This window comes from Toxotes jaculatrix, chromosome 20, assembly GCF_017976425.1.
Source record: "Toxotes jaculatrix isolate fToxJac2 chromosome 20, fToxJac2.pri, whole genome shotgun sequence".
Lineage (NCBI taxonomy): Eukaryota > Metazoa > Chordata > Actinopteri > Toxotidae > Toxotes > Toxotes jaculatrix.
The window spans coordinates 1774415-1795652 of NC_054413.1; the positions used below are offsets into that span (position 1 = coordinate 1774415).

At 43.1% G+C, this 21238-nt stretch overlaps 1 protein-coding gene across 1 annotated transcript; it reads left to right on the top strand.

Annotated features, from left to right (window-relative positions):
• The first annotated feature begins 5 nt into the window (after nucleotides 1–5).
• Nucleotides 6–19706, top strand: LOC121200418 (vasoactive intestinal polypeptide receptor 2-like). The gene is made up of 13 exons (XM_041065732.1): nucleotides 6–311; nucleotides 4770–4869; nucleotides 6013–6120; nucleotides 7418–7515; nucleotides 13713–13810; nucleotides 14702–14840; nucleotides 14983–15133; nucleotides 15869–15929; nucleotides 16235–16304; nucleotides 17121–17212; nucleotides 17535–17673; nucleotides 17988–18029; nucleotides 18127–19706. Exons 1-13 carry the CDS (start codon nucleotides 255–257, stop codon nucleotides 18298–18300), a joined length of 1329 nt encoding a protein of 442 aa, XP_040921666.1. The 5' UTR covers nucleotides 6–254; the 3' UTR covers nucleotides 18301–19706.
• The last annotated feature ends 1532 nt before the right edge of the window (nucleotides 19707–21238 follow it).

The following is a 21238-nucleotide window of genomic DNA, read 5'->3' on the forward strand; positions in this document are numbered from 1 at the left end:
TGTGTTTTTTGGAAAGACGTTTAATCCTCCCCGTGTCAACCAGAGCGATTTCCAGAGACGCTGCGGTGAATGAATCCGTGCGTAAAGCCGAGGACCAGCGCGCCAAACTCTGACTCTGAACTCACAAACGTCCCAGGCTGCAGTTTGGCGGCGCTTTGCTCCACCACACCTGTTTCATGCTGAGGATGAACAGTCAGATGAGCTGCGAGCCGCTGTTCAGGTGGGTTTAACCCTCCGCCGGATGAGATGTGACCATGTCCTTTACGCACCGACTCGTTCTGCTTCTGCTCGGCTTCAGCTTCATCCCCACGGTGAGTCCTTCATTTATTTATAATAATTGGGTTTTATTTTGTTAAATTGCAATATGTTCTCTCAAATAAAAGAGCTAAAAGAATGTGTCACAGCTTAAAAGGAAAAAAAAACAGCTGTTAATTTCCGGTCAGATCGACTTTAAAGAGACTTTTTGATATTTTAAACTTTTCCTGTAACTTTCTTTCAGTGTTACTCAACAATGTTTATCTCCTGTGGCGCTAAATGATTAGTCTTAGATGACTTTATGGCATAATTTGGTCATAATATTCCTCACACAGTCACACAGTGAGTTTATAGGGACCATATCTCACTTGATTTATCTTTATTTTGGCGAATGTTCCTACTGGGACAGTTTTATTTGTCCCCCTATTTATTCAGGATTTCTTTGTTGTCCTGTGGACGGATGGTTTGAAAATCACATTTCCACACTGCTGCTTTCACAGTTATTAAGTTTAACAGTGTAAACAGGAGCCTGCATCCTCTCATTTTAAACACCAAAGATAAACTTTGCATCCTGGAAGAATGAGTTTGTGCTGCTGACTTTTCTTTAATGTTCAACTGTGTGAAAACATTAATTATAGATTCATTTTCTTGCTGCTGGTGGTAAATTTTTAATATTCAGGCCTGATTCACACAGTATGCTCAGCTCTATACTTAGAATCTGCAGCCTGGGCCATTAGTTCACTTATACAAGTTATCATCATCTTTCAGAGACGCTGAAAACCAGCAGTGTTCTTTAGTGGGTCTGAGTGCAACAGCAGAAAACTCAAGAGGATGATTTACTCAAATCTGACTCCAGCAGACGTCGTCCAGGTGACGTCAGTCGTCCAAAAATGCAAAAATGCACTGAAGTAAGCGAAAGAGTGGCTCAGTTACGATTTCACTCCAAGGAAAAGCTCTGAACGAAAGAGGCGACTGTTCACAGCTGTCCACGAGACGAAAAATAACAAAGATAATGTCCCGTATCAGCTGAACCTTTGACCCCAGAATCGTGGTTTTGAATCTGAAAAGTCTGAGTTTGGAGAACCTGCGTTTCGTGTGTGTGTTTCAGCTGCTGATAAAATGTTTAAACATGAAAACACGATGCAGACATTTCCTCAGACTGGTTTTACAGTCACAGGAGAAACGTGTCAGCTGTGTGTGTTACAGTAGATGTCAAATCCGAGTGTGTATGCACAGTACTTACACTAAAGGTTAATGACTTCTGCTTCCTCTATTGATCTGAGCGGAGTCCTGCTGCTGTGTGTGCTGATATCAGGAAGCTGCAGAGACACGAGAGGACAGCAAACATCTGTCATAAAGAAAAAAGATAAGAAACACATGAGAATTTTAAAACAAGCTCAAGTGTGAAGATTAAAACTCAGCTGTGATAAACGGTTTTAATCCTGTGTTAGGTCCCGTGCAGGAGGCGACTGTGCAAACCACAGTCCTGCAGGGCCACGTCGGTAAACCGCGTTCATGTTGACAAACCAGGCCTGTGAGGAGGAGGGAGACCTGTCGGTAGAGAGTCGCTCAGTTAGGAGACGGATTATTGTTTAGTTTGAATCTTTGCTTCTCCTCTTTCCGTGTGTGTGGAGTCTGAGAGGAGACGGGTAAATGCTGCAGCTCCTTAGAGGTGAAGGCCTTGGTTTGAATCCTCGGGTCAGTTTGGTTTCTCAGGGCGTGGAGTTGAAATGCTTCCCTCACGTCTCGGTAAACCGGCTCATGGTCAGACTGAGGGTACGGCAGCCTGCAGGGCCAAAGTTTGAGGACAGGCATGACCAGATCTGTCTCTGTTATAGATCCGTATCGATTCGTGCTGCCAAAGACAGACGAACTGTAGAGCTGTCGTCGTTCTCTGTGAGCAGGAGTCTGATGGCTGCTTTTTGGACGGAGTCGAGGTCAGACAACGTTCACGATTACAAACGTTTGTTTAGTTTAATCCAGAACATTTTATCCTCTCCATCATAATGGATCTGTGTGTTTCTGTGTGTATTTGTGTGTGTTAGAGCTCATTAGATGGCAGAGATGATGCTGTTTGTTAGACGGTGGTGGATTAAAGAAGGTCAAACGGTTTATCCTTTGCCCTTTGCTGCTTTCTGTTTATAGTTTTTTGTTTTGAGAAGCAGAAAATGGAAACAGGAAAGACATCAACCAAAATCAGAGGCTGAGATTTTTAATGAGCAAACTCAGTGAAGCTGGAGGAACCTCCACCCTCACCCACCTGGAGTTCACAGCACCATTAATCCTCCTGCAGCAAATCAAAGTGTCTGCTGTGAAATGAAAATTCAGATTCCTCATGTGCTCATCTAAATGTCAACGTAAACTTCATTTAAAAAAAAAAAACAAACAAAGTCAGTTTATGTTTGTGTTTCCAAGTCAAACTTCTTTCTTCTAAACCACCGCAGGATAAAATGTTCATCGCATGTTCAGGACAGAGCTCCTGTTCTGAAGCCAAACTGCAGACTGAGACCAAATGTCTCATATGTACTTTGATACTTGCTGTTTTATCCTCAGTCTGGGAGACGACTGAGTCGAGGAGCATCCAGATCCACGTGATCCTCACGAGGACGAACCGTGTGTTGTTTGTTGTCTGCTTTGGGTTTTTGAACAAAAACCCTCATTAAAGCTTCAGATGTCGTTGTTTCGCGTCAGCACCTGAATGCACCACGTGACCAGCACAGTTTTCCGGGTCAGCATTCGAAATGATGAAGTAACCTCAAACTCTGCTGATCAGAAACACACCCAGTGAAGCATTTAGCAGCTAAAGAGCCAGATATTTCACTCAGGAGGTGGTGGAGACCAAAAACTGGAGCACAGGACAGAGAGTCATCAGCTGCACACAAACACAGATGAAGGATAAATATTCTACCAACAAATCAGCTTAGACGGTGATGAAGAATCAGTTAGTGCAGGTTTTAATACTGTAAAAGAGAAGTTTGGTGATATTGAACCAGCAATGAACTGATTCTGCAAACACCTGCATCTTATTCCAGTGCATCTTATCAGCTGTACTTTATTTGGACAGAGTCCAACACACACAAACACACACACACACAAATACTCACTACAGCATGTGGATTAATCCGCCGCTGAAAGTAGTCCCGAACAAATGCAGTACTTCCTCGTGTTTGTTTGTTGGGCAGCTGCTTTGAGAAATGATGGAGTGAAACTAAACGAAACTAAACATCTGTGAGATGTTTTTCATTTCTGTCGTCAGCAGGAGCCAGTGGAGCTGAGAGAGGAGGGAGGTCAGGACGCGGTAAAGTGTTCAGAGATGGATCGTGTTGGTTTCGGTCTTTTCATGGGATTTAAATAAGGAAAATATTTAGGCCCAGTTGTCTGTCAGGTGTTCGGCCTCCTCAGGTGTGAAGGTGTTGTTTAAAAAGCCTTCCTTCTCCTGTCACGGGTCAGTTCACCAGAGGTGAAGTGATGTTTGATAGGTGAGCTCAGTGTGTGGACGAGTCCCAGTGGGGAGTAACAAAAGTGTGTGTGTGTGTGTGTGTGTGAGTGGGGGTATAAACACACTGACAGGTCTGAAATGCTGCTGAGAGCGGAGGTATATCTCAGTGTAAACAGACCTCCCAGCGCACACACACACTCTCAGTATATCAATGAAGTCAGAGTGTGTTCCTCTTTGTGTAGATTGTTCACGCTGCCCTTTGTGTACATTCTGTTTTAGCGCGTTTCCTTGGTAACCGTCAGTTGTACCAGGGCGCACGCCGAAACTGGCCTGATGGTGGCAAATGTTTATCAGCAGCACAAAAAAAAAAGTTTGGCGCTCAGCGGATTGTTTGGCCCACTTCACCTAAACGAGGTGAAGATAACAAACTTTCCTCCTCCTCCTCGGGCGGAGTCGGGTCGGTCAGGCCTCGGTGGAGGCTCGCTCGGCTCGGGTCTGGTGTTGGTCTGACCCACATCTGGCTGCTGAGCACAGGTGTCGACATCTGAAGTCAGAGCTCAGCATTCATCAACCTGGAGTCAGGAAAAATGTTTTTAACATGTCAACACTTTGTAAAATGTTTAAATGCTTCCAAACGTTAATGGAGTTCAGCTGAGAAGGGAAACTAAAACTATTTTGAAAGTAAAAAGGACAGAACAGACTCAGAATCAGGATGTGATTTCACGGAAGAAAAAAATCTGATTTTTGAAATATTGAAAAACAGACACCACAGACAGAGTGTCGTCTGTGACATCCATTATACTTTTATTTACTGTATAAACTCTGATCCACAGGCTTAAAGGCTACGTTATTAATTTTTGACATTGGTACAAAATACTGAAATGAGGGAATGAGAGCACAGGTGCGTGGGTTTCTAAATTCCCAGACAGCAGCAAAAAGCACTGAAGCACGCTGATCAAACGGCGGCGTGCAGCTCGAGACACGGAGACCCAGAGGCTGAACTTCTGACTGACGCAGGACGTTTGTTCGTGCTGGAGATAATATTCATAATATTTATTTCCTCTTGCTCCGACAGGTTGATGGAAAGTTTCCTAACTGCCAGTTCCACTGGGAGATTCAGAGAGCCGAGAGAGAGTGTCGGACACAGCTGCAGCAGCAGACGCCCACCAGCACAGGTACACACACGCACACGCACACACACACGCACACACACGCACGCACACACAGAGTCTAAAACAGAGAGGAATATATGCAGGATGGAGAGTTTTATGGTGACCAACACTGTTGTGATGTGCAGTGACAAAAAAACTCCTAAAGTACAAGACAATAGAGACGTGTGTGTGTGTGTGTGTGTGTGTGTGTGTGTGCGTGTGTGTGCGTGTGCGTGTGCGTGTGTGTGTGTGTGTGTGTGTGTGTGTGTGTGTGTGTGTGTGTGTGTGTGTGTGAGGTCAGTTATGTGGAGAGGAGGGTGTGTCTGGACGCCGGTTCAGCCTGTGTTGCAACGCACTCGCTATCAATCATTTATTTACCTCTCAGGCCAAATACACCAGAGTCGTGAGGAATACAGGAAGTGCACACACACACACACACACACACACACACACACACACACTGATACAGCACATTCAACGCTGAGCTCTTCTGTTTTCTCTAAAAGGTCATGTGTATTTTAAAGTTTCACCACAGCGATAATTAAAACGTGTTTTATCTGTGGCGTTTGCAGCTTGTGGACTGTGGGTTCTTTCACACGCCTGTCTACAGACACGTGTGCGTCTGCGTGTTAAATTCACAGAAATCATATGTTGAAGGACAAACCACCATCACACAGACATCAGGACAGATATGTGACGCAGTGTTTCCAGACATTTCAGTAACTTTCAGCTTTAAATAACAGTTTATTCATTTTAATGTTCAGAAAATGAAGAAAGAAGTAAATTAAAATTTGCCGTAACAGCAGATTGTTTCAGGCTTTTTCCTGCAGAAAGAAATACTCCTGTAATTTCAGATGTATTTTAGTAAAACAACAAAAGAGTTTGTTGTTTCAACCTTTAAAATAATCTTCATTTCATTCTTAGCATGGAAAACAAAGTCAGGGGCTTTTAAGCTGGTAAATTAAGGACGTCAGTCAGTTTCCTGTGCGGTGACACTAAACGTGAAAACTCCAGAGGATCAAAAGAAAACTCATGTTTGATTTATTGTCCATCTGTTCACTCAGCAGCGCACAGGATCAGCCGAGCAGGAAGTTCTGAGCCGTCGAATTTATACTGTGTGTGTGTGTGTGTGTGTGTGTGTGTGTGCGCGTGTGTGTGTGTGTTCAGGATGTCGTGGCGAGTGGGGCTACCTGTCCTGCTGGCAGAACGTGCCGGTCGGCGAGGTGATGACCCTCCCCTGCCCCTCCCCCCTCCTGCATCTTTTTGGAAAAAATGGTGAGCTTCAGCTTACACACACACACACACACACACACACACACACACACAGTTTGGGTGTATTTGAAAAGCGTCGATGTGTGTCTGGGTTTGTGGAGTGAACATGTGATTCTGTATCGGCCGTCGTGTCCGAACCCTCGACCTCCACCAGACGTTTCCTTCTCCCCGTCGTTTCCTTTCACGTCCAGTTTCACAAACTCTCGTCTTTCGCTCGACTCGTTCCGCTTCGTCCATCATGTTGATTACCTCTTGTCCCTTTGCCTTTGATCCTCTCCGTCCTCTGTCCTCTGTGCACGTTACAGTCCGACAGGTCTTTCATCCCTCCATCTAATTTTCTGCTTCCCTTTCCTCTCCCATCAGCCCCTGCTCTGACCTTGCCGTCTTGACCTTCCTCACCCTCTGCTGTCCCTCTCTCTCTCTCTCTCTCTCTCTCTCTCTCTCTCTTTGTATTTGCATCACTCACTTTCACTCTTATTTTCTTTCTTTGATTCTGAGTTCATCTCTTCTCCTCTTGTTTTTTATGTTTCTATACATTTTTCAGATAATTGAACAGAAACAGCCGATTTCCTCGGAGCTGCTGACGATTGGTAAAATCTTTTCATTAGAAGACTTGAGCATATTTCTGACAGAATAATGATGAAAACTGAGCTTAACTGGCTTCACGAATTCTCCAGTTGTAACTCAAAACAGCTGAAAAGTGTCTTTGGCGAGTTTTGTTTGAAACACATCTATAAACAAAGCTCTGGCTTTTCCCCGGGAGCGATCTGCCTCGTGGTTCAGGGAGAGTCTTCGGTGCCATTACAGCATGTTGGACACTAAACCTGAATCAGTTCAGGTTCTGTGTTCGGTGCGTTTCTGCCAATTTGACCTGGACTTGTTGATTTCTTTTTTCTAGTCCAGGAAGTGTGACTGAAACACAACCACGAAAAGTTTAATCGTGCTTTAGTTTGCAGGAGTGGAGACTGAAGGAAAACACAGTGGAAAACAAAATGGAGATGTGTTTATTTTCTCATGCAGATGAGAAGTTATGATGATTCATTTTCTATGTTTAACATCTGACCTTGTTTCAAAGGAAACTAAACCTGCTTCAGGTGGAAAAGCTGTTTGTCTTCTCTCTTTCTTTCTCCTCACCTTCCCCCCATCTCTCTGTTCGATCTGTCTCTCTCCTCCGTCACCACCCTCTCCATCTCGACGTCGCTGCTCGGGCTCTTTCTGTTAATGAGTCTAATTATTCACGGGGCAGCTGACTGCTTTGTTCCGAGTTCACACAATCACTCTGTCTGTCTGACTGTCTCAGGTAACCTCAGCAGGAACTGTACAGAGAAAGGCTGGTCGGACGTCTACCCCATCATCACCATCGCCTGCGGGTCAAACAGCACTGACGTCCCCAGTGAGGTGAGTTCAGGGTCTGACGTTTCCGGGGGAAAATCGCCCTTTGATGGTCTCATGCTGGAAGTGTCGAGGGGTCACAAGATAAAAGTGTCTTAATATATATCCTACTGATTAAAGTCAGGTTGAGGATTGACCAGTAAAACTTAAATTTCCTTTTAAAGAACTAAAATCTTGTGACTGAAAAACATTCATTTATTGTTGGAAACTTGATTCTTCGTTTGACAGAACAACGTCACGTCCAGGTTCACGGGGTTCGTTTCCTGGAGCTTTGGGGTCACGTTAAATGAAGTGTTAGAAATGTGTTCCTCTTCCTGCTTCAGGAATCTGTTGGTTTCTGTCAGATGCTTGATTTTAGGTTATTATAAACATTTAAAAGCTGTATACGAAAATGTCAAAATGAAAATTTAGACCTGCTGCGCTCAGGGTTTTCAAACCACAGCGGTTTCCTTTTGTGTTTTTCGTCGAACAAACATGCAGCAGCGGAGAAACTGCCTCACAGTCAATATCAAACTTCATATTCCGCCTGTGGTGTCGACTTGTTAAAGGATCTTATCTCTTTTAACCCACTTTTGAAAGCTTTGTTCTGCAGCTGGTTGCAAACCGACCACAGACCCGGTTTTCAGACAGGAGATTTTTGGCCGATCTGGCTCTTAGACTTTCGAATTCCTTTGTGAAACCTGTGCGCTGTGCAGAGCGCTCGTGTCAGTGTGTGAGGTGATGACCAGGTTTCAGTGTGGTGAATGTGATTCAAACCTTTTCCTCCTAAAGCTCTGAATCAGGAGTCTCATGAAACTGACTGCAGGCTGCGTTAAACGTCACGTCGCACAGCTTGTGATTCTCCTCCGGACGGACACGTAGAAACATGTTATTTGCGTGTGCTGTCCACGGAAACACAAAAAGGGAGTTTTGTGATGAAAGCTCAGTAACTTTCTGACTTTTGTTGGAAGACAGACTCAATAAAGTCACTGAAGCCAAAATAACAAAGAGGAGAATCAGTCAGACAAAATATTCTGAGATGTGGAGGAAAAAAAAAACTTTCAGTGTGACATGTAACTGTGATGAAACTACAGAACACACAGATACTCACACACTGACTTTGCAATAAGTTCAAACAGGCTGTTGAATTGCAAACCAACAGCAGCACACGAATTCACCACACACTGAGTCTCTGCTCATTTTTGTGGCTTTGTTGACATCATGCTATCGTGTGTCTCACCGCTTTCTGTCACGCAGTTTCCCAGCAGACTGACCCAGTAGATTTGGAGTCGGTTAAAAGATTAGTGTGCATCAGCGCTCGCACGCCGAGGTGAAGAAAAGGGCTGATTTCATATCAGCTGAGCGTGTCAGCATCTGTGCGCATGTTTATCTGCTCAGAGACGACAGAGATAAACGAAGAGGAAGGCGAAGAGAGGAAAGAGAGGAGCGAGAGATTGTTGGCTGACATATCTGTGACCTCCGGCTGATCTCTCACCTTTCTCTCTTCCTGCGAATGAAAGTCAGACCCCTGTGAAATCTGCCTTCGTCAGGCGCTGAGCGCCGCGTCTGTCTTTGCTTACTTTCTTTCTCCAACCATTTACTGTCAGTCACACTCAGACAGGGACGTTTTTTTTTTTTTAAATAATGCCAAACATTTAACAATAAAATGAAAATAAAACTGTCATGGGGATGAGTACATGAGATTTCCCAAACCCCAGTCGTTTGGGATTTCATCAGTGCCTCCACACAGAGAGCAGAGCGGCTCAGTGTCCAGAGACTCGCGCACTCTATCTGCTGTGTGCACTTGTGGCGAGACAGTGGCTTAAACTCCCGGCTCCTCCAGCGGAGATGTGGGGGTTCAGTTCTCGGTCTTGGCGCTCGCTGCCCTCTAATCCGCCCTCGTCTGTTCCCATATCTGCTTCTTCACGAGAGCTTTCCTCCCTCTTCATTTAACTCTTTTAACACAGCGAAGCACCTGATGCTGTGAGCTGTGCAGGTGGCTGTAGAAAGAACTGGGTCAGTTCCCATACTTTCCTCTGCAGCCTTTTCTCAGAGCACTGAACCACCGTCAGACTCTCCGTGTCTGCTGACTGTCGAGTGTGTGTATAGGCAGTCGTGTGTGTGTTTGCATCTGTGTGTTTTAACCTGCCCGTCGCCCCGAGGCGTCCTGTGTGATGCCACGGAGCTTATTTTTTGACCGTCTCCAGTTATTGCTTGTGGTGGCGGCTGCATTCCAGGGCCCTTTGGTTCATACTGAGGTTTAAACAAGCGAGTAATATCCAGGTTTAAGAGAATATCCGGAACTATTATTGTGTCCACGCTGCCCCAGATATCACGCCACACACTCCTCCGGGACTTGATTTCTCTTCTTTTTTACTCTGCAGTCAATCCTGATTCCTGGAGCTGTGAAGTGAAGTTTGACCAGAAAAATCCCAAATGTTTGAGAAGCATTTAATGAACATTGATGCTGATGTTGCTCTGCAGCACTGAGGAGTAAGACATATCACAGAGACTTTTATTCCTGTGTGACAGTAAGATGGAGATGGAGCTTCAAACTGCTGCTTCTCAGTGTCACAAACTCCAAAGTTAAATTGCGTCTTAAATCCTCTGCAGACAAACGAAATCTGCACAACCTTTCCCGTTAGACCCGACTCCTTCCTGATGAGGAGCGAGCATCTCGAACATGGCTGTGTGTATATTTTCATTTAAGAGTCGACTTTTTTTTTTAACATCTCTGTCACTTCCCTGTATTTCTCTGTTTACAGTATCTGGTTTTCTCATCGCTGGTCTGTTTTTCTTTTCCCTCTGTGTGTAAACACGCTCACATATGGAGGCTGAAGACTTCCAACTCAAGCAGAAAAACAAGAAACGTCTTTCCACTTAATTCTTCAACGTTTCCACCTGAGTCGAGCGTAAAAACTTCTTTTTATTTTTTTTAAATTTACAGATAAATTCCTGGAAACATCTAATGTATGACCAAAAAAAACCTGAACTCCAGACCCACTTACAGGCTTTTTCTTTTTTCTCTTTCTGCAATGTAGAGTGAGTTAATATTAACATTATTGTTTTATTATTATTTATTGATTTCCCATGACAACAGATAGAGATACAGGGCGGATGTTGCTGAGCTGTAACATCTGAAACAGCAGTGCACCAGTTTCTGTGCTTCGAGGACGAGAACAGGATGAAATCTTGTAGTTGAAAGTGTTTTTGTGTTTAAATTCACCAGAGCAGCCCAATTTTTATTTATTTTTTTTAAAGAGGTTTAAATTTTTCATGATAATTAATTTTTTAGAAGAAGCTGCAGCAGACATCACTCTTCCTTTGGAAGTGGGGAACATTTTACTCCTGTGAATATAAAGAATAGCGTTGTGTTTCCAGTGTTGAGTGGACGTGACGAGTGATCTGTGTAGTTTATTTAACTGAAGTGTTGATTGTTTGCTTTTGTTTAAGTGACGGATGAAATCAGGGTTAAACACAAACTCGTGAAGCGTCGTCGATGAAGGAGCAGAGAACAAAACTGATAAATAATGTACACACACCTGAGCAGTGTGACAGAACACAGCGGAGCATATCGATGAATTTTAAGAACACACACTTACACACACACACAGCTGTGTGTTGTGATCCTCTCCAGAGCCCTCAGGTGTGGGGTTCCCGCTCCCTGACTCTCACTGAAGCTTCTATTTGTTTCCTGTTGAAGAGACAAGAGGTTTTCCGTCTGGAAAACATTCAGCTGAGACCAGACGTCACCGCCGGGCGCTCACACTCGCTCACACACATCACACACAGCAGATACAGCTGATGGTCCTCGTCATCTACGAGACGCCAAAATGCAACCTTCAGGTTCGTGGGAGGTGAAAGACTGTGCGCCTCTTTTCTTCCTCACTCAGCAGGTCAAACGTCCGTAGCACAGGGCTGCAGGTCCTGATGATGATCGTTAATGATTCATCTTCAGATGATTTTATCAGTTAATCAGTTATTTTGTCTAGAAAACATCCAAAAATTCAGAAAAACGACTGTCACGGTTTCTCAGAAGTGTCCTGTTTTGTCCAAAATCCAAAGACGCTCAAAGAAAAATATTTAAACCAGGTTAAATATTTGAACCAGGTTTTCCCCAAAACCACAAACACAGCAGAGGCCTGAACCAGTAAAAGCCGCCTCAGACCCAAAGAACAAACCGTGTATGTTTTTAGCTCTGACTTTAATGTCAGAACAACAAATATGGTCACAGTCTCCATTTAGATCCATATTTCCCTGGTCTCTGTCACGACTTGATCTTGATTTAAAACACCAGAGAGCACGCGGGAGCAGAAGATAAAGACAGTTCTCTCACGCTCAGGAAGCCGCTCGGCCCGAAGTTCAGCATCGCTTTAATTCTCCGGTGTCAGAGAGGAAGACAGAAAGGCCGAGTGAGCCAGAGTTTATGGATGGAGATGTGTTTGGACATAGAAGGCAGTGTGGCTGCAGCAGACCAGAGCCAGCAGGTCATCAGCTCCCAGCCAGAAGGCCTGAGAATCAGACTCAGGAATGAGGCGGCGATGCCAGGCTGCGACTGTCTGTGTATGCTCAGATATTTGTCCATATGTGTGCAGTGGACGGACAGAGAGCGGCGGAGCAACAACACAAACACTGATTAAGCAGAAGTGGTGATGCCACAGTGGAAAAATAATCCGTTAGCACAACTGTTCTCAGTAACTCCGACGACCTGTTTCCTCACTTAGCTTTTTAGCATCTTCAGAGAAAGAAAGATGAAGGTAGGAAGAAAAAAAGAAGGAAGTAAGGCAGAAGAGAAGGAAAAGAGAAAACTGAAGAAGAGGAGAAAGCAGGAAGGGAAGAAGAAAAGAAATAAGGAACCCTGGACTTACAAAACAAAACAACATAAAGAGGAAAGAAAAGAAGAAATGAGGAAGGAGAAGAACAGAGAGAGGGAGAGAAGAAAGGGTGAAGAAACAGAACAAAGAGGGGAAAAAGGAGAAAGTCATAATGAACATAGTGTGTGTGTCTTTGTGTCAGTGTGACTGTGTATCAGCCTGAACACAATGTTTGCATGTGTGTGTTTAAATGTGTTTAACAGAATGGGATGAGGAACACGGTAAATGTTAGAATGCATGTGTGAATCATGTATGAACAAATGTACAGTCTATACTGTACACTGCGTGTGTGTGTGTGTGTGTGTGTGTGTGTGTATACATCTGGGTAATTGCCAGGTGGTGTGTCAGCCATGGGGAATGTTGTTTAGAAATGATGAGAGCGATGAACGCCAGGCACGACACACACACACACACACACACACACACACACACACACACACACACACACACACACACACACACACACACACACACACACAGTGGGCAGTATAACACAGCTCCACAGTGCAGATCTGCCCCTGTGTGTCGGCTTGACGAGTCTGTGCAGAGTTAGTGCTGTTGTGTTTTGAGATGGACCAGACCCTCATCCTGATCCAGGCCCCGCTCTTATTGTGAAAGAGCCTCTCCACTGTGGAAAAAGAAAGGGCCAGAAGCTTAACGAGGGCTGCTGATAATATCATGTTCATCCTCTGCAGATGCTTCGTGGATCGTTACTGAAGCTACTGAACTAAAGAGCTCTTCTGTCACAATGATGCTTTTATTTATTTATTTTTTTTTTTAATTTTTCAATTTTTAATTTTTTAATTTTAATTTTAATTTTTTTGTCTTCTTGGCAGTGATCAGAAATTATTGAAAAAATGTAAATAAGAGATCATTAATGACTCAGAATGATCCGTTATTATGTCTGAGAACAGACTCAGGGAATTCTTTTCTCTGATTGGCCACAGGGCGTTTAATCTAATCTCTGATTAATTGTTCAGTTTGACACTTTGCTTAAAAAAATGACCAGGATTTGATCAGTTGCTGATTAGTTTTCTTTTTCATCGCAGCAGCGATTGTGTTTATTATTTTCATGGCTCGTCGTCAGCTCTCTAAATAACCACACAGGGCTCCTGAGCTTCGCTGTTGCCAAGCTGCAGCTTTGTTTGCTTGTCGGAGGAGTAAACAACAATTATTCACTCTGTGTAAATACAGAGGCACAGAGCAGCGCCCTCTAGTGGCTGTTACCAAACCAGTTACAGCTCTTTCATACAGTCCTGTATTTGGCTAAATCATCGTACCTGCTTAGTTTATTACCGTCAGGTCAGGATTTCAAATAATCAGATAAATGTTGTGCGTTTGTGTGTCCAGCTGGTGTTCTACAGAATGGTCAGGATCCTGTCCACTGTGGGCCACAGCCTGTCACTCATCACTCTGTTCACCAGCACCATCATCATCTGTTTATTCAGGTAAACACACACACACACACACACTGATGCCTCCTCAGGTGTCACCGTTTGCAGTGAAGAAGAATTGGAGAGATGAGAAATCAAAAAATAATTTTAAAACCAAGAATGAGCCTTTAAAACTGAACCAGGACACTGAGCTCAAATTTTTTTATTCTGTCGTCTGAAAAACTGACGCAGCTTTTTCAAACGTCCAGAGAAGATTACAAAGTTGAATGCAGCCCTCGGGCAGGGGTTAGGGTTAGGGATAGGGATAATCATGTCGCTCCTGATGGGAAAGGAAAGTGTCAAGAACGTCATTGAAGCTCAAGATCTGCTTTTTATGTCAGAACCCAGTTTGAAATATCTCTGATACATAAGACGTCAAAAATAACTGGACCAGTTATGATTTTAGTTTACTACACATCATCTCCCAGAAGCGCTGTCTCGAGCTCTCGCACGTTTCTCCTCCAGGTGAAATTTATTCATGTGTTTTTCATAAACATTCATGATGATGGTGAACAGTAAAGCATGTGGGCAAAGCTCCAGCATTTACTGACAAAAGAATCAGACTCAGTGTGAAAAAGCTTCAGTCTCAGAGTCTGAAAATGGCCCTGAAACATCAGGATAACCTGGATATATTAACTCAGGGTAGATAACATAGACCTGTGTACAGACTCTCAAACACACACTTACACACACAGAACTCGGGGTGATAACAGTTTGTTGCAGAACTGTGTGAGACTGATGAACGTCTGCAGCTCAGGCTGGATCAGCTCCAGCTGTTCACTTGGCTGCTATCAGCGTGTTTAGATACCTCATCCTTCAGTGGATTCACACCCTGACGCCGTCTATAAACACACTTCTCAACGTTCTTCTGAGTGTGTGTGTGTGTGTGTGTCTCTGCATGCACAGGAGGCTCCACTGCATGAGGAACTACATCCATCTGAACTTGTTTGTGTCGTTCATACTGCGAGCCGTGGCCGTGCTGACCAAAGACACTCTGCTGTTCTCAGACGACGAAAACACAGACTGCAGCACGCAGCCCTCACTGGTGACCCCATAAACAAACACACACACACATTATTTTTACAGCAGGGTATCTTTTTTTTTTTCTTTTAATGACCACAATGATCAGAAAGTTCAGCCTAATCCACGACATCTTGTTGTTGTTGTCGTTGTTGTTGTTGTTGTAGGTGGGCTGTAAAATCAGCCTGGTGTTCTTCAACTACTTCGTCATGGCAAACTTCTTCTGGCTGCTGGTGGAGGGCCTGTACCTGCACACGCTGCTGGTCGTCATCCACGCCTGCTCCACCCCCCTCTACATCTACATGCTCATCGGCTGGGGTCGGCTGCACCACTGTTTTATTTTCTTATTTTTTACACCCTCAGTCTTCTTTCTCCTAGTTCTGGTATTTCTTTCGCCGAGTTAACGTCTGAAACCCACTGAAATACTGAAATTTATAGATGCAAGAACATGAGAACTCATAACTATTAAATATCTTTGATATATGGATGAAATCTCGACACATCTTGAGACATATAATATGTTAATTGCTGAGCTTTAGAGGCTTCAGATGGAGCTGGGTGAGCTGTTTGCCCGTTTCCTGGTGTCAGTCTTTTCATCTAACTCTCTGCAAGAAAACAAATATGTTTAAAACTCGCCTCTCTAGACCAAGCTTCGTTGTTTCTGCACATAATTTCTTACCAAACACTCCGACGTGCACACACACAGACGCGCAGACCGGCCAGCAGACAGTGCGTCATGCTGGTGAAGTGCATCAGCGTATTTCATGAAAGGTCGGGTTGTAAACACTCCCCTGGCCTCTGGGTTCGCTCAGTTCCGTCCAGTCTCTGCTGCTGCCATGTGACACCTCCTTCCACCATCCATCACCACTTTACCCACACTTCCTCCACAGTGCATCGCCATTTAGCCCCAGCTGTTTAATGTACACGAGTGTGTGTGTGTGTGTGCAGATGTCATGTTTCCTGAGCGGCACCTCGTGAGGATGTTCTGTGTCTGGCAGACTGAGAATCTAAACAGACTTTCTCTCCTCCTCCCTCCTTCCTTCTCTCTCTCAGGAATCCCTTTTGTTTTCATGGTGTTGTGGGTCATATGTCGGATACACCTGGAGGACACAAGGTGAGTCTGCACCTCCTGATCTGATCTGGCATTTTTATAAACAAGAAGACTGTCAACCTCTAGTGGCCAAAAGTATAATAAAAACCAAAGGACATGACATGAAATGATATGATATTAAAGAAGTAAATGAATAAATGCTGCTTAGTTTTAAACAGGATGTTTAAATGCAGTAATGTTGCGTACTTGTTTGTCCCTGCATTATCAGCTTTTTAACCTGTTGGTTCTCAAACTTTTTCTGTCACATTCTTCTTAAGAAGCACCGATAAATACTGAAAACAGTAAAAACCTCTCTGATTTGTTTTCAGGTGTTGGGAGATGAATGAAAATCCCATCCCCAACAGACTGATCAACTGGCCCATAATGGTGTCTGTCATTGTGAGTTTTCTCTCTCTGATTTTTCTCTTTTTTTTGTTATATACTGTATTTTATTTTGAAATGCACATATAGTATTTGTAACTAAAGCACTTTGTTTTGATGGATTGATTTAAATTTTCTGTTTCCCCTTCAAAAACTATGTTTTTGATCATAGTTTGGAAATGTTGTAATCCACCGTCATTTTCACCTGCTGTGCTTCACTTAAACAAACTATGTACTAACAACTATGCTCAGAAAACATCTGGGAGCACTTTGATGAACTTGTGTGTATAAGTGTGATAATGTCCCAGCAGTGTTTCCACCGTCCACCACAGGTGTTTATAACCTGTCTAAAATCCGCTCAGTTGCTGGGAAAACATGAGAAAACAGAGATAAGTTTCAGATAAGGTTCAGTTATTCAGCGGTTTTATTTCCAAACACACTGATCAATCAGAACAAGCTGTCGTCCTGAACTTTACTTTCCTGATTAGACTAACCTGTTTTCTACTTGCTGACTCAGCACAGCTCTGCTCGGTTTATTGCTGGGCTGGGCCACTGCTGTGCTAATGGATTGTCGGCCATGTTTTATTATTCGCCTGCTTACAAAAGACAACAAGTCACTTTTCTATCTGAAATGTATTTTTGTCCATATAAAGTAATATATTTTTTACATTTTTAAAATTCTACTGCGCTGTAAGTCTCTGGCGAGCAGAAACCACCGTACAATGTTTTGTCAGCTAGACAGATTTTGTTGTTTTGCAGCTTCAGAGATCTGGATTCTAAGAAACATTTGCTAATGTGGCTCCATCTTCCTGCTTTGTGTTTCTCCACTTCAAGATAAACTTCCTTCTGTTTATCAGCATCATTCGTATTCTGGTGCAGAAACTGCGCTGCACAGACGTCGGAGGAAACGAGCAATCGCAGTACAGGTACGCCGAGGAATCATCTTCTACCTCTGACCTTTTATTGGTTAGATATAGATACAGTCTGATGTGATGGCCCTTCCAGCGGCCACATTTTACATCTTGACTGTCACTTCTCAGGCAAACATGAAATAATCTAACACAGTTAAAAACTATGTGTGTTGTTTTTGGTTTTGAACAATGAAAAATGCTCTTATTTGCTGAAAGGATCAGGTGGTTTAAAACGAGATTTTAATTCCATCCAGCACAAGCTTCCACGGCAGCATCTGAATTCAGTTGAAGTCTGTTTGTGGGTTATGGATTTCTTCTCACCTGTGTCTCTTTCCAGACGCCTGGCTAAGTCCACCCTCCTGCTGATCCCTCTGTTTGGTGTGAACTACGTGGTGTTCGTCTACCTGATGGAGCTGCCTGATAAAAACATGAATCGCGTCAAAATCTTCTTTGATCTCGGCCTCGGATCCTTCCAGGTACCGTGTGACGGGTTTCTCTTTCTAACAGTAACCACAGCACAGACCATTACATCGTGTGCAAACACGTATCATAAATAAAATGACTCAGGAGGAAAAGATGGAGGAAAGAGATTTCTTATTAGTGACTCAGCTGACTACAGACAGGTTTTTGATGAATATGATCATTTTTGATGATGAAGAGCTTCAGTCCTTCCTTTAGGTTCAGCTGAGAGTTAAAATCTTTAGGAACTGGAGTCTGATGTTAACTCTGTTTTTATGTGATGTGTGAAAAACTTCTCTCCATCAGTAACAGCTGTGTATGTGTGTTTCAGGGTCTCATTGTGGCCGTCTTATACTGCTTCCTCAACAGTGAGGTTAGTCTCCACACACAGGAATTATTCTGATAATTCTGTTTATTTAATTCTCTGTTTCACGGACATTTAACTCTACTTTTGCTTTGTGTGCAAACAGGTTCAGAGCGAGCTGAGGAGGACGTGGAGGAGTTTATCGCTCAAGCGTTACGTGGGGCGAGACTGCAGGCTCCACGCCATGTCAGTCAGCCGGAACGGCACCGAAAACTCCGCCCAGTTTCCCAGGAACTCCCGAGCCCAGTCCATCCTGCAGACTGAGACCACCGTGCTTTGACCAGGGGACAGCGACAGACTCAGGAAGTCTTACTCTAGGATGCCTTTATAGACTGATTGTTTTCTGCTGCAGGGACTGACCCTGTGACTTGCAAAGTTTTCTGAGGTGAAAGCCTTATTACCAGAGGGAATTTGCCTCTTGCCTCTTTTCTAATGTCACTGCTGAGTCTGTCTTCACAGTGCTCCTCAACATTTTTCAGCTCGCAGCCATCCACACCTGCTGGAATCCTGCAGAACAGAAACATAGAATTTTTATTCTCTCAGACAATTTTATATGATTAAATATTAGAACAAACGTACAGGCTGAGAATGAAGGATTAACAAAAAAAAACAAAAACAACATTCCTACTTATTCTCAGTCATTATTAAATGTATTTGAGACATTTTGGAATGAGAGTCAACAAAAGTGCATTTACCACAAAGATTTAAAACAAGCCTTAAAGAATTTATGTATTAGAAAAATGTTATTTAATCCCATTTATAACCGAAATATGACAAGACGTGGTGGTGGACAATCATTTTGACAATCGTAAATTTACTTTTATTTTTAATTATATAGGGCCCAAGGAAGCAGGCCAGGCAGACCAGGTGTTGTTAGACTTACCTTAAATCTAAACTACAGACTGAGGAATAAACATTTTCCTCCCAGTGGTTATTTTAAGAAAAACATGCGGCCACTGTGGTTGGTTCCAATCCTTTTTGTCTTGTGAGCCTTTAAACTTAAGGAGTCTACTTGCTTTTTTATTTTATTCTTACCCTTGTTGCAATACATTTGAATAATTTACACAAAGAAAAGATTTTAAGAAACCTGGAAAAACAAGTGTAGCAGAAATATGCTTTTTATCTTTCCTCTCCTGACAATCATCTCACGGCCCCTCAGATTTATCACGCGACCCCATGTTGGGGTCACGACCTCCGTGTACGTGACTGCTGTCTAAGTGAGATGATAAAGAGCAATTTCATGTGGGAGTTAAGGAAACTTACAGATTACTGTAGCTCATATGAATCTTCATTGTGCATTTGAGTGTATGTTGTATTTAGTATATTGTAATTGGTGCCAAATTCAGGGTTCAGCTAATATGTATCTCTGAAGTGCAAAATATTGCAGGAAGAATATCAGAGAGCAGACACATCAGTCTAACCCTCATCAGAATGTACATTTATCCAAAATGACTTTGGCACTTACAGCTATAAAAACATACATCACCTTGTACAGGAAATTATTCTTTTGTATTTCATGTCATTTGTGTTTTTTACATAACTGAGTGTAAAAATGTTGGTGACTGTTTGAACCTTCATGAGGTGGAAGGAGACTGAGCATCGATGCCATTTGTAAGCTTCTGAACGCAACTGTAAACCTGTGACTCCATTTATTTTATGTATAAAAGCTTTTATTGTGAAAAGTGAGTCCCGTTTGTTGTCTGAATTCATTTTTTGGGGTCTTTGCTTTATAGTTTTTCTGCCACAAACTAAAAAGAAAATCACTGGTTTTAAACATATCTCACACTTCTCTGTTCTTATCTCTCATTCATGTTTCCTTCGGCCAACACTAAACCCATCTCTGCAGTGTGTTTATCTGCACTTGACAGTTCACACTGACCCATGTTATCAGAGGCCAGAGGTCAATGAGGAAGAGAGCATGTTGTTCCACTGGTAAACAGAAGAAAACAAACAAGAGCGTGAAACCAGTTGCATTTGTCCAATCAGCCGTGGAGAGGGTTCATCTGGAATGCAGATTGATGTGGATTTCAGGCTGATTTATCCATCACGATGTCAGGTTACGATGAGATAAGTGAATATTTTAGGCTGGGTTTGTCAGGTTGGGCCTCCTCCTCTTTTACTCCTTGCAGCTTTCACGTTACTTTCATCATTTATGTTAAGGAAACGGTTTTCTTTGGCTCTGTATCTTAAACGCATAAGTTATAGATGGTCTCCGCCACCAGAGCAGCTTTGCCCTGAGGAAATATTAGTATGTAAACTTACTTCTCCTGCTGTGAAGTGTCCTTTACAATAATCTTGCCCAAACTCGGGTTTTAGTATTCTGCACAGTTTGTCAGTAGGGCTTGGGATCTGTGTTTACAGTTAAGCAGGATATTACTGAAAAGTGAATGGACAGTTGGCAGCGGTGGAGGAAATGTTCAAATCTTTTAACGTAAGATGCGAAGGAGAAAGTCCCGCCTACGCGGTATCTAATTGGACGAGCCCCAACCAATGACTGACGTCTCTGAGCTTCTTCCACCCAATCAGTTCAAAGCCCACTGACACTGGAAAAGTTCAACGTTAACGTTCGCGCAGCAACTCCGTACAACTTGCGGTAAGAAAATTAGTAACTGTTTAATGTGAATGTTCATCAAATGTCAGTAACAGTAACGTAAATATATATAATATGACCTTGAGTTACCTTAACGTCGTGTCCTTGAAAAAATGTATGAATTACGTTCGTGTTCGAAACGTTAGCAAAGCGTTAGCTAACGCGACTAAAAGCGTTAGCATGTTATAAGAAACATTGAGGTTTTAAAGTTCAGAAATGTATAAAAGTACTTTGTATGCTTGTATATCAGCGATTTAAGTCACGAGAACTGGCGTTAAACGTTTCCAAGAGATTTTAAATGTTATTCATCAAGCAGCCATTTCAGACTGTTGTTTCCGTGGTTTGAGATATGGGAGCAGTGTTTTGTAATATTTCGGTGTAAGCTGTGAGCTGTGACCCGCTGAGTCCTGCTCTGCTCTGTTTTTGGGATGAAAGTCACTTGTTGAACTGCCTGTAAACTATCAAACTGTGCGTTCTCTCACTTTTCTTCCTCTGGTATCTATTCTCTCATTTCTGCAGTTTGCTTCTGATTCTCAGTCCTGCTCAGTGTCTAATTAGCCGCATGACAAGAGATTGAACCCATGGTTCAGTCGTACGTTTTGTACATCAAATGCTTAAAACTGTGTTT